We start from the raw sequence: 14,011 nt of genomic DNA, 5'->3' as shown, positions 1-14,011 counted from the left end.
TTTAGTTCCCACAGTAATTTTATGAGGTAGGGGGATTTACTCAAGGGTTATTATAGACATGTACAACACAATATCTGAAGTGCTTAAGTGATTTGTCTAAGGAGAACATAGCTAGGGAAGAGAAAAACTTTTTTTTTTTTTTTTAAAGATTAGACTTTTATTGATCTTGGAAGCTAATTTCCAAAAAGTGTTAATAGAAATCTGCTTTGGAATGAGATGTAAATAATATATCTTCACTATTTTTTCCTGTCTTTAACATGCGTAGGAATTCAACCTTATCGATAGAAGAGAACTTGCACCACTCCAAGAACTGATTGAAAAACTCACCTCAAAGGACAGATAAAAGGATGAAGAGCTGTGCAAGTTGTTCCTCAGATGAAGAGTGTTGAGTGTATATGGATTTTGTGGTGTTTTATTTTTATCTCAGTCATTTTTGTCCTAGGTTTGGGGGGCTTGTTTGGGTTTGATTTTCTTTATTCTGAATAAATGAAACCATACTCTGTTGCTAGAGGAAGCCAAGAACCATTCTCTATATATTTGATAGGGGTAAACTTTGTCTTAGTGGCTGGCATACGGTTTTTGTATTTTTACTTGGTCTGATTACTTGCAGACTTTTTGATAATACTGTGTGTTGAAAGAAAATGCTTACTTGATTAGATTGCTGATGGATGGGGGTTCTGTGTTGTGTAAATTGTGGCCGGTTTTTGAAGTCCCCAAGAGACTTATGTTTTTAAGTGCCTTGGCAGGCTCACTTCTGAGGTGCAAAGCACAGACATAGAACTGAACAGGGCTTGAAATATTAGGAATACTATCCAGGGCACTTACTGATGCATGTTTTAAAACATCTGTGATAAAAGCCATAGTTTACCTAAATTGGTGATCTCCAGCTTTTACTACATTGAAGCAACACAATTTGTAAAGGTGTGCATGTAGAACATAAAAAAGTGGTATTATTTTTTGATATTGGTGGTAATTCTGTTCAACAAATGCGTAAAGTTCTACAAGGAGGTCTTTTTCCATCTCTTGGTATCTGTGATATTAAAACTTGAGGATGTTGAAGTGTAATACCTATTGTATTTTAGCTTCTTTCCACGTGTTAACTGCACTGTAGGTGTAAAATTTCAGGTTATATATAGGTTTGCCATCTTCAGAGGTGATGCTGAACTGTGAGGTTTCTTAGCAATTGCCAAATGAGCCATAAGTCTACAGAATTCCCTTCTGTTTTGAAGAGGAGGGGATGGATAGGAGTGTGTGCTTGGTTGGGAGGGTTCACTTGTATGGGGAGCTATAGATGGGGTAAGTATGCTGAGTCAAGTTCAAAAGGTCTTGTCTTAAAATCCTTGAATAGAGTGGCATGAAGATTTTAATCAATTTCTTGTAAACAAAGTCTTAGAGACTTCCTTTTAAGAATCAACTTCCATGAGAAGTTAAAAATAAATTATTAATTTTAGGTGTAGACATTAATCACGAAATTTAAGGACCGTTTGGAGGAATTGATCACCCTCCAGCATTTCCATTCAGTGAATGGAGCTGGTGTTTGCCTGTCATTTTAAAATGATACAGTATCTTCTTTGCTTATGATAGGCCTAATGTGAAGCATTCTGACTTCTGATTTTTCCACTGTGAAAGGAAATCTTTTTCTTTGCAGTGATATCAAACAATGAAAGTGCTAATTTGGTAGTATTAACTTTTACATTTTATTTGTCATGACTTTCTAGTGAATTCTTCCCATCAGTAAAAAGTTCAGAAACTTAGTTTTAAAAATAATTTTAGCATTTTTTACTTCAGTTTTATTCTCAAAAAGTATCTTTTTCAGGCTTCCAGTTTTAATTTTATAATTTCTAGTAAATTTCATTCCTTCAGTTACCGCTCTATAGTCTTCCCTCAGTTTGAAATACATACCTTTTTCCTTGTAGAATAGAAATCTTGTTCTGAAATTATATAGACTAAAAAATGGTCAGTAGGAAAGAATCTAAAATGAAATCACTTTGTTTTTGCCATCAACAAGGAGAGCAGTGATACAATTTAATGCCATTGCAATTACGATAATTAGGAACTGCCTTTTTCTCCATTTCATTTCTAACAATCATTCTCCAAGTACCAACAGTAGAAGTAACAGGAAATCCTGGCAGAGGCAAATATATTGGACACCTATTGGTAATGTTTCTTCACAGATTGCAGTGAGAACAAGCTGACTTCCTTAAAACAAATCTTTTATTACCCAGATAGGTAGTATCAGCCACTATGGTTGATTGAAAAATAAACTTTAGTGTCAAATAATTTTGGGTCCTGTTTAATTATGAAAACGAAGCACATGATTTTTCAAGTAGTCTTCCATACTGTATTTAACTTTATATCAACCCAGTAACAGAGGGGTTGCAAGAGCCATGTGTAGAGAATAGTGAAAAATTGTTCTTGCTCTTTTTAAGCCTTACACACTAGTACACTGTAAAAATGGAAAAATGTTTCTGTAAATTAATGTTTAGTAGTAGGCCCTATTTCTACTGTAGGTAGATAGGAGTTGTCACTGTGTCAGAATCTCAGGTGCCTGCTTCTGAGTATTCCTTTCAACTGAGGTATTATTAGGAAGTAAGGAGATGTGTAAGTGTATATATGGTAACAAAGTAGAGAAGTTCTCCCAGGGAGAGGCCTGGAATTGTACATGGTATTACATGACTGTAGGTAAGGAAAGACTCACCGGAGCATGTGAGAAATAACTGATTGAACAGAACGTTGCTTTGATTAGTTCCCATGAGCATTTAGATGCCCTTTACAGAATAAGGATCAAATCTTGGTTTTACAGCAGAGTTTGCTTATGAATGTGTCTTAGATTCTTTCCAGATCTCTTAATTTATAAATAAGCAAGATAATGGTTTTCCCCCTTGTTCTTTATACAGAGATATAAAGCAAAAGTTGGTTTTCTCAACCACTAATAAAAGCTTCAAATATAAAATAGTAAGTTAACGGAGTATTATTGTCACAATGCTTTGGTTAAATGTTGAAATGAAGCAAGTTTTAGGAATGATTTTAAATGATGGAGTAATGGTGGTGGAGAGAAATTAATAACAAAGAGTGAAAATCTTTCATTAAGCAGTAGATGGTGCTGCTGGATTTCATTTGCTGACTTGATTATTTTATTTCCCATAAAAACCATGACATTAGACTGCATTAAAACAGTAGCATGTGTTAGTTTCGCTGGTAGAGGCTTTGGTGGTCAGTTTACTTTAAATTGAAAGATTTTAGATCGTTCTTTCTACTTTTGTCATTTGCAAATTCTAAAGGGTCAGCATAAAATGTATTGGGTGGGAGAAGACAGGTTTAGTGTATAATAGATCTCAGACCGAGTTACTGCCTGGTTACCAGGAACAATAAAACACTACAATCTCTTATCTTCAGGAAATACAGATGATGTGGATACTTCTATTTCACACGTAGTCACCAAACTCCGTTTTATGTATTAGCATTTTCCTTGCTTACGGGAAAATAGCAAAATGACATTTGTTTTATACCTTGTGTACACCCTCTCCGAGAGAGGCTTTGATAACCACTGAAATGGTAAAATACGTGAGATACAATTATTAAGTTGTGGGACTTTCTTTTAAAATAAGTATGTCATACCTTAAATATCCTAATGAGAGTCGATCTTCAGAGTGGTTCCTGGGGGAGCACTACTCTTTCCAGCTATGTTTTGAAGGTTTCATGTTTTTAGAACACTTAGTGATACCTGAGAATTGGTTTATGACTATGCAAGAAAATTCATCATTTTAGTTGCACTGAAAACTTTTGGCAGCTTGATGTGACCTATCTCAGTCACCAAACCAACTTTACTTTGCTGTCTTTTTAGAACTAAACCATTAGGGAAGTTCAAAAGACTGCCACAGGTTCTGAATTTGTAGAAGAAAATGTTTTGAGCATTGGTAGCATCATTTAATAAGGGAGTAGTGCCTGATTTCACTACTTTGAAGTATACAGTATCATTTGGATGTATAGATCTTATTTAATTTTTAAAAAATTTAGTTTAATTGCCTTACAGCTAAATATAATTAAAAAATCAAAGTCTATCTCTTGTTTTCTAATTTTATTTCTTTCCCTGATAGCTTTTGTATTTTATCTCAACTACTGTAGGATATTTTTGGTTGAAGGGATAGTAAGAAAAAAATGGATCCAATATTTAAGATAGAAGTAGCTTAAGGTAACAACAGCCTTTACTTTTTAAACATATTTTCACTCAAATGAACAATAAGAATTTAAAGACTGCAGATCATTGTACAAAGAAATTGGAATAAATTTTATATAATAATTATGCTGAGTTTTATGCCTGCATATCACAGATATTTAAAATTGTATAATCATTTCATATATCATTTATAACTTTAAAATTTTCAGTGTCTTTTTAAAAGATGTGGGACTTGTAATTTGTACTTTGTAATTTGAAAATGTAACTGTATACCAAGGAGAAAACTGATTTTGCAACTTAATCTGCAATACTAAAGAATAGACCCAATTTTTACAAACAGTATGCTGGGTCAGTACTTGAAGAACCACTCCTAAAATAACTTAAATATTGGAGTTTTGTCATAATATTAAGATTCACCCATAGGAATTACTGGTTTTTTTTGTATCGGTTCAATGTTGTATGAAATTAATATTTATAGGTAAAGATATGTCAAGATTTCATGGAAAAGTTTAATTTTAAGATACAACAATTCTGAAAACAATTTGAATTTTTAAGATGTTCCTAATGAGTTAGTCATAGAGAATAATTTATTTTAAAGGTATGATACTGTGTTCCATGTCTTCCATTTATAGCTGGACTGGTTCTTAAATTTTGACAAAAGAGAGAAAATACAGATTAAAGTACTGAATAATCTCAGTTTTTCAAGTATGATGCAAATTCTTTTTGGGCATGTAATGCTGTGCAATAGAACATTTTAGATTATAATTCTCAAAGCTACTGAAATCACTGGCCTTTTTTCACTCTGTTTGTCATCTCCTTTTCCTTAAGCTATTGACTTACCACCTCCTGACCCGCCGTCGCACTAAGAAAACAAGGCAGATAGGTTTATTGTGCAGGTCCTCCTTGTTACTGATTGTCAAGTACTTTCTGTCAGTACACTGGCAGAAGTGTTGGAAGGTGCAACTTATGTAAGTATTTTTGGGTCGTTTTTGGTTGACAGCTTCATTTAAATTATGTCACTGGACCAGAGATTATAAGTGATATAAAAGTTTTGTTAATATTTAATTTTTCTTCTGTGTTATTAAATTCTTATGTTGGTGTTTTGCACATGTTTTCGTTTTTATTTTGTTCTGAAATACTTGTGCAAATTGTAAAATAGATTAGCACATTTACATGTTAAGAACATGTTTCTCCTTAAATTGTTCTACAGAAGTAATTATTTTTAGGGGAAATAGTTTTTTACAGCCACTAGATTGTATTTGTTATTTTTGTACATGCATAACTAAGGTGATAAGGACCCTAATCCTGTGGAGAACACTTAACGTTTGTTCTGTTTGAAATTTTCCTATACATTATTACTGAAAATTATGAAGGAACTGTCATGAAATCTAGTTGAGAGAGAATACAGTGAACATGACATGACTTCAAAGTTGAGTAGAGATCATTTCTGAGGACAAAAGCTGAATATTGCCAGTACCAAAAAGTGGAAACACAGTGGCAGCATTCACACTGTGTAAATATTGCAGAGAATACAAAAGACAGGCATCTTGCTCTCATGGAGATACACAGTTTTTCTCTATTTTAAGTAGCTGGAAGGGGAAAAATGGTCTAAAATGTGAAATGCAACATGAACACTGTATTGAAAACTGTGCCAAGATTACTCAAATTCTAGTTATTAATCACCAAAGTTTAATTGCTCCATCATTTTATTTTAAAAGGGGATACTGAATGTCAGAAAATCTGTAATATGTTTGAGAGATGTAAATAACGTATATAGACTTGTATGTGATGGAATGGAAATATTTAAATTCTAGGGTTTTTTTTTTAAAGGAAGAAACGGAATGTTTATTTAAAAAATTAATAAATAGTTATGTTTGGCCATGAATCCTGACTTGGCATTACTGATTATTAACTGTAGATGTTCCCACATTAAACACATTACTAGAGAAATATTGAAAGTATGGAATATGTCGGATATATAAGATTTGTTAGGCATTATTTTAAAGGTTTATTTATTTTAGAGAGAGAAAGAGCACACAAATATGTGCATGTGAGTTGGAAGACAGGCAGAGAGAATCTTGAAGCAGACTCCCTGCTGAACTCGGAGTCTGACGTGGAGCTGCATCCCACAACCCATGAGATCATGACTTGAGCGAAACCAAGAGCTGCTCACTTAACCGCCTGAGCCACCCAGATGTCCCTGTTAGGCCTTATTTTTAATAAGGTTCACAACAACCCCAGAGCTTAGTATCTCATTGACTTACATACTAGAAAACTGAAACCCAGGAATTGTATAAGTCACTGATGAGGACCAAGATATAAAAACCCAAATAGGCTTGACCTTGAAGCCAGTGCTTTTGTTTGTTTTCTTTAAATATTCTGCTGCCATGAGGATGGTTAGCAACATAATTGTTGGCCTTTCTATCAAGCTTTTACCTATTATTTTATTTTCGTTATAGACCAATAAGGAATATTAATAAACAGTTTTGGAGGATCTTCATTTTGTCCTGATACCTAAATTGTGTGTGTTAGAGTATTCTCAGAGTCATTATTTAGAGATATTTATGTTTAGAGGCATTTTGTGTTTGGATCATCAAGTCACCACAGTTGCCCAGTGTCACTAATTGATATTTATAGAAAAGATAGGAGTAGAAGAAATACTAGTCCATACTGATAAGATTTGTGCCTGTAACTTTAATGAAAACACCTTGTTACTTTGCACGTATACTATCTACAAAGCATCCATTGTGTATAAAGAAACAAACACCCATGTAAAAATTAACTATATTTTCATAATTAGGTTCACTTGCCTCTATTGTACTAAATTTAAATAGTTAATTCTTCACTATATAATACTATTTGGAAAGATGCATTTTGGTATCAAGTTCTAAATATTCCTTTAAGTAACCATGTTTAATAAATGTTAAACTCCTGTGTTAAGTAGCCTATTGAGTACAGTGTCACATTTTCTTGATGACCTAGCATGCAGCATAATATATTTTCCTTTGAGAAGGAGCTATATGGGATCCATGGCTCCCTGTTCTTGTCCTTCTAGCAAGTTATTATGCTGTTGCACTTAAGACTTGCCAGAAGTACCCTGACTCCCCACTCTTGCTTTTATGATGGCTTCAGCATTCGTAGGTTTCTAGGCAATAATGACGGTTGCAAGGAGTAATATATAACCAAGCTTATTAAGTCAATAAATACCATTTTACAGAAGTTGTTAGATTGGTGTATACAAATGCATGGGCTGTAATCACTACTTATCAATGTTCAGGGACTTTTTTTTTTCTCCCCTTTGTTCTCATTTTCTGAGTTGCTTTAGAGTTTTCTTAATAAACCCATATGTCAAGATCCTGTCTTTTTTTACTTTTTTTAAGATTTTATTTATTTATTTGACAGACCGAGATCACAAGCAGGCAGGGCAGAGAGGCAGGCAGAGAGAGGGGGGTGGGGGGAGCGGGCTCCCCTCTGAGCAGAGAGCCCGATTCGGGGCTCGATCCCAGGACCCTGAGATCATGACCTGAGCCGAAGGCAGAGGCTTAACCCACTGAGCCACCCAGGCGCCCCAAGATCCTGCTTTAGTTATAGCAGCATTCCCACAGAAGAAAAGGAATTCCCAAATTGAAGGAGTTGTACAATTTCTGGCAAAGAAGGGTGAAAATGGTAGCATGGTCACAACTGGCTGGGTGTTCCAACACCCTTTCTTTTATCTGCAATTCAGGAATCTGAAAAGCTTGGAAAACTGCAAGTATTTTCTTGAATTTGGTGCAAACTTAACCCAATCTGGAGTTAACTAGTTTTCAATCCCACTTAATGTGAAATCTGTGTTTCACTGCAAATTATGTGTATTTAGTTTAACACCTCTGCAGGAGGGTGAGGGATGGTTACATACATATGTACTATACGATTGTATGTTTCTAAAATCCAAAAATTTTTGCATTCTGAAACATCTGGCTACGAGGGTTTCAGATAAGGAGTTGTAGATAAAAATGAAGGAGGGTTTTTTTTTTTTTTTTTTCAGATATTGTTTATTTTAGAGAAAGCCGTGTGAGCAGAGGGAGGAACAGAGGAGAAAAGAATCTCAAGCAGACTCTGACCCAAGCCCAGAGCTCAGTGCAGGGCTTGATATCACAACTCTGAGATCAGGGCCCTGAGATCACGACCTGAGCTGAAACTATGAGTTTGGCGCTTAACTGACTGAATCACCCAGGCAGCCCCAAAATCAAGGATATTTTTTAAAAGTGCTTTTCTCTTACCTCTTTCTTGTATTATCCAAAGGTTATTTAGGAAAATAGTAAATTATGCTGAATCTGATGCCAAGAAAGCTAGGTTTCCCTCTTTCCGCCATCTACTTCGTGTTTTTAAGGAACACTTAAGCTTTGAAGAACTCAAGTTTTCACGGTCCAGAATCTGGCGGAGCTGGAATCTGAACCTAGTCTTTGATTTTCCACTGCTTAAACCTCTCAATCTCGGCATTATACTACTTTTCTTTTGTGGAAATCACACTTGGGTATTCCTTTTCTCAACTCTAAACATCTTTATCAAATCCATATGGAATTTCTTTTCTTCTACTTTCCTCTTGTTTGAAGGTCTCCCTCACCCTGCCTAACTCTAAGTACAGCCAGTATCTTTACCATTTCAAGGGTTTTCTAAGCTTGGGTGTGGAATATAACACTCCGTGGATTCTGGGGCTTCCTTGCCATCCCTGATGACAAGTGTTGAGGCTTTTTCATTTCAGCGGTCCTGCTGCTAATCACTAGGGGGATAAATTAATGTAATAAACATAATAATATCAAAATAATTACAGGGATGTTAACAAAGAATGATTTTTGCTGTTTTTATTCTAGAGTTCCCCATGAATTCATATTTTAATTTCTGCCTTCTATTTCTTAGAACGGATTCACTGTTTACACCCCTTCTGACTCTACCATTAAGACACATTTCATGTCTTGGTATTTGAAAGGTAAAAACAGAGTAACAGGGCCTTTGGTTTCTATAGACCATTTAACCCAGGAACTTCTAGACCGGGTAGTGAGTTTAGCAGATGTTACCAAGATTAAAAATGAATTGTGTGTTTCTACACTGCGTCTGTTCCCAGCTAGATGAGTCTTTTAGCAGGGTTCATGGCACATAGGTTTGCATTCAAAAATTAGCATTTGTTGAATATGTGCCAGGTGTAGGGCATGCAAAATTAAGCTGTCTATAGCCATGCGTACAGAACCCTATCAACCAGCGTGGTAACTTCTACATAGCATTTTAGGGGCAGAAATTTTTCTTCTACCCTTCTAAGTTCTTTGCCTGGTCTAATAATCGTATTGACACAAGACAGATTCATAGGAGGAAACCAAATTTCATTATGTGTGTATATATATAGGAGCTACATACAAAGTAATGACCAAAGTAGGTCATTTAATTTTTTAGACAAACAATAAATTAGTGAGAATTGACAAGACAAATGGGGTTTGGATTTGGGGTAATAAATTGGTGAAGTAGCAACGTTTGTTAATAGGCCTTCTGGCCCTGAATTCCCCATCTGGTGATAAGCAGGCCTCTACTCTCCTGGTACAGGGAGGATACCTTTCACATAGATTTATCTCCTCCTTTTAGTGGGGACAAAGGAGGGGCAGAGTGTCCTTGTCCTTTATTTTGCAATAATGTCATAGTGCATATTTTGGGGTGGCATATTCTCTTTCAACATAAATGGGACTCGGAGAGTGGTTTGACATCAGGAAAAGCGTGCTGTGGAGTGGCGTCTGACTGCACACATTCCTGTGTCAGATCCACTCACTGCTTTTGATATTTCGAACGAGTAGCTTCTCAGTGCCCGTTTCCTCACTGACAAATCAGGCTAATGGTGGGATTTCCTGCACTGGACACTAACTGCGAGTTAATTCAAGAACAGCTCTCGAAACCGTGCCTGGCACGCATCAACAGGGCCGTACATCTCCTTGGGCTGGGGTGCCCAGCGGCACTTGAGCACGACGCTCGTCCTCCAGGCCGACGACACAGGGAAGCCGTGTGATTTGTGCACCGCACACGGCTTCCCAGCCAGCTGCGTCCCAGGCGCTCTATCTCCACAGGCCGCACTGGGAAGGCCAGTTCTTCAGAGCGGAGGCCGGCGCACTCACGGCGATGAAGGCGGGTAGCACCCTGCCCTCGCTCAGCCTCTACCTTCGGCGCTCACCCCCGGTCCCACAGGTCTCAGGAGCCTCCATCCCGACTCCGGGAAAAGGCGCGTTAATGCGCGCGCCGCCCCGCCCCGTGCCCCCGCGTGACCCGACGTGCCGGGCGCGCACGCAGGGGCCCCGCCCGCGGCGTCCAAGGCCGAGGGGCCGCGGGAGGCCCCGTCGGCTCCGGAGAGGGAGGGGGCGTGGCTTCCCGGCAGGGCGGGTGGCCGCGCCTCAGTCCCGCCCCCATCGGCAGCGGCCTCCGCGCGCCAAAATCAAACCCCGGGGCCCGCCGGCTGGAGAACCTGCTGCCGCGGGAGCTCGGCTTGCGTGTCGGGTCACGCTCGGCAGTGGCGCGAGCCCCAGCGCGCGCACCTGTGGCCACTTCCCAGCCCTCCCTGCTAGCGCCCCGGGCCGCCGCAAGACCAGAATGGCCACCCCGCCGAAGAGGAGCTGCCCGTCTCCCGCGACCGGCTCTGAGCGGACCCGCATCAAGAAAATTGCCGTCGAAGGCAACATCGGTAAGGAGCCTCGCGAAATGTTCCCGAAGCGGGGGGAGCCGCGGCGGCGGCGGCAGCCCTTCCCTGCATCTCTGCAGCTCCTCAGTGAGGGCCTTCTTCCAGCCCGGCCGTGTGGATGCGGACGCGGCCTGAATTCCCTTCGCTCCGGAATCCTTTTGTCCCGCCCTGCCTAGCTTCTGCCCCGTCCCCGGGAGTTGGCGGCGGCCCCGAGGCCGCGGGCGGTGCGCGCCAGAGCGTCCGGGCCTCGCGAAGGTGCACTAGGGGCCAGTGTCCTCCCCTTGCTGGGATTGCGCAAAGGGAAGGGCTGTTCTTGGTTTTGTTTTTGTACTGGGTGTGTGTGTGTGTGTGTGTGTGTGTGTGTGTGTTCTTGAGGTGTGATCCTTTTTTAGGTGTCCTCTTCAGTGAGGTATGACAGACACGTAATGCTGTTGCACTGTCTTCCTGATCAGGGTTCAGTACGTGGTTATGTCCTCAGAAGGTCCCTGGCGCTCTTTCGCAGTCAGCAACCTCTGCACTCCTACCCCTTGGCAACCACTGACTGGGGTTTCTGTCCCGCGAAGTGTTGCCTTTTTCCAGACTGTCTTATAGATGGAATCAGAGAGTACGTACGTAGTCTCTCGCGGTCTCGCCTCTTTTCTTTAGCACGATGCTGCTTTTATTTTAGCGCGTTGTCTCTGTTCTCTTTCACGGCCGAGTAGTATTCCAGCGCATGGATGTACCACAGTTTCTCTCTCCCCAGCTCTGAACATTGGGATGGTTTCAGTTGTAACGGTTATGGATAAAATGGCTCTAAACATTCCAGCACAAGGGAAGAGACTAGGAAAGAGTTTTTTTTAATGATCTTAATATCATGGCGTCGCTCACTCTTGGCCCCACATCCAAGTAAACATTGGCTTATGATTGAAAGACCTGCATGTTTCTGTCCCTAACCCAGATGAGGGCAGAATAGACCATGCATGTCCATTTGCAAGGTACATCTGAACTTACATTCTTCTGTGTTTCCTACCACAGGAAACCTATGCCTGGCACTTCCTGTTCTGATAGAATTTGTTTGGCTCCAAGTTGGGTACTGGTCATTCATGCATACAGCAAATGTTTTTTTAATTCTTAACTGCATTCAAAACTCTTGTAACGTCTTTAAAAAGATGGGGCAAATGCTCTAGCAGCATTCCAAGGAGTAGAAAAGAGCTGAACATACCCTTAAAGAGGAGATCTTGTTGTGTTGCTCCAGTATTCAGGCACCAGTGGAAAAGAGCCTTATAATAGACTCTCTTTACCTCTTAGGATAAGTTCTTTGAAGTTGAATGTTTACTAGTAGGGTTCCCCATAGCTACATCTTGGATAAAGATGAACATGTATAAAGGAGAAAGTGGTTGAACAAAGCCATTTCAAAAGTCAATTTAAATGATCAACCTTGAGATCCATACAATGATGAGCTAATCCCCTTGCATTTCTTAAATCCAATTAAGCAACATATCTAGAAAGTTACTACTCCCCAAGCATCTTTATAATCTTCCCAGCACCTGAAATAATTTCCTAATGTGTCACCCCATCTCCAGTTTCTCTTACCAGCTCCAGAGCAGACTTTCTATATACAAATCTAATTGTGTTATTCCCTACTTAACATTCTCTCATTTCTCCATTACCTACACTGGAAGGACTTGCAAACTGGCAAACTGGTGTCTTGGATTTGCACAATAGTGGCCCACATAGATTTGGGGAAAAAAGAAATTAATGACTTGCTAGCATTTAAAAATTTCGAGATTTCTTTTGAACTTGTAGATTCTTGGCATTTCTTAAACTATCTGAAGATCTGGTAACACTGGTCCTGTGTTTCTGTTAGATAACAATTTGCTATTTAGATGGATTATGTTTCTTACCACTCACTGTTTTCCTGACACTGAGGCTTTGTCAGTTGCTGTTAATGTGCTAGCACTGCTGTTTCTGTCCCTTCCACCTTATTTGCAAGACCCAAATAAGTATAAATATACAAATTGCTAATATGTGTGTAGAAGAGTATTTTGTGATTCCTAGAATTTGAACTTCAACTGGTCATTTTAGTTTTATACTCATGTAACTTCTCACGCTCTTTGTTACTAAAATACGCACTTGTGTTAGATTTCTGGAGGCCTTACCTGCTTCTTCTCATCTTAATAGTTTGTATAGATGATTTTTGGCATCATAATACCTGCTTGGCATTAGTAATTCTGGTAGGTCCTATGGCTTTTTAAAGTTTTAACATCAGTGTCTTTGATCCTTGTTCTCCTTTGCTTTCATCAAGTATTAATTTATAATTGGCTTATTTTCTAGCTCCCTACTTTCTCCCCAAAGTTAAGGAACTAGATATTAATCTGATTGGAGTGACAGGTAACTATTGTTACTCTGCTTGAACAAAAGAATGATTTTAAAGAATAACTGTTTTTGCTCTTAAAATTTTAGAGTATGACCACATGAAATTTTTCTGTTTGTAGGCATGTCAGAAGAAAGCTGAATGTTCTAGCTTTGAACGCTTTCAGGCTCTGGCTGATGCATGATTTTTTAATGTGTTCCTTGGATTCTCTTTCTTTTTTTTTTTTTAATTTAAAAAAATTTTTAAAAATCATTTATTTATTTATTTATTTTAAAGATTTTATTCATTTATTTGACAGAGATCACAAGCAGGTAGAGCAACAGGCAGAGAGAGGGGGAAGCAGGCTCCCTGTGGAGCAGAGAGCTGGACGCAGGGCTTGATCCCAGGACCCTGAGATCATGACCTGAGCCAAAGGCAGATGCTCAACCCACTGAGCCACCCAGGCGCCCCTTCTTCTTTTTTTTTTTAAGGTTTTATTTATTTATCTGTTAGAGAGAGAGAAAGGGAGAGCACAAGAAGAGGGAGCAGGAGGCAGAGGAAGGAGCAGACTTCCCACTGACAAGGAGCCCAGTGAGACTCAATCCCTGGATCCTGGGCTCATGACCTGAGCCAAAGGCAGATGCTTAACTGGCTGAGCCACTCAGATGTCCCGACTGGATTCTCTTTCTGAACATCATGTTTTCCTTTCCTTCCTCCATCTAGTTCAGTGAATGTCCAGTGCTCATTTTTATGCTTCTGCTTACCATACTAAATGCTCCATTCGAAATCTGTTGTCACCAATCTTTTTCCCATG

At 39.1% G+C, this 14,011-nt stretch overlaps 2 protein-coding genes across 4 annotated transcripts in view; both read left to right on the top strand.

Annotated features, from left to right (window-relative positions):
• Window positions 1-7,531, top strand: part of MOB1B (MOB kinase activator 1B) — a 57,491-nt gene extending 49,960 nt beyond the window's left edge. For all 3 annotated transcript variants that reach the window (XM_044225814.1, XM_044225813.1, XM_044225812.1), the window contains exon 6: window positions 266-7,531. In XM_044225814.1, coding sequence (XP_044081749.1) covers window positions 266-343 — 78 coding nt within the window. In that variant the 3' untranslated portion in view covers window positions 344-7,531. The remainder of the gene's footprint in view (window positions 1-265) is intronic.
• A 3,077-nt stretch (window positions 7,532-10,608) lies between these two features.
• DCK (deoxycytidine kinase) overlaps window positions 10,609-14,011 on the top strand; it is a 28,320-nt gene continuing 24,917 nt past the window's right edge. Inside the window, exon 1 of the mRNA XM_044224754.1 lies at window positions 10,609-10,868. Within this exon, the coding sequence (XP_044080689.1) occupies window positions 10,778-10,868 (91 nt within the window). The 5' untranslated portion in view covers window positions 10,609-10,777. The remainder of the gene's footprint in view (window positions 10,869-14,011) is intronic.

This window comes from Neovison vison, chromosome 11 (assembly GCF_020171115.1).
Source record: "Neovison vison isolate M4711 chromosome 11, ASM_NN_V1, whole genome shotgun sequence".
Classification (NCBI taxonomy): domain Eukaryota; kingdom Metazoa; phylum Chordata; class Mammalia; order Carnivora; family Mustelidae; genus Neogale; species Neogale vison.
Note: the sequence above shows the minus strand (reverse complement) of the source record. Positions and strands in the feature narration are given on the sequence as shown.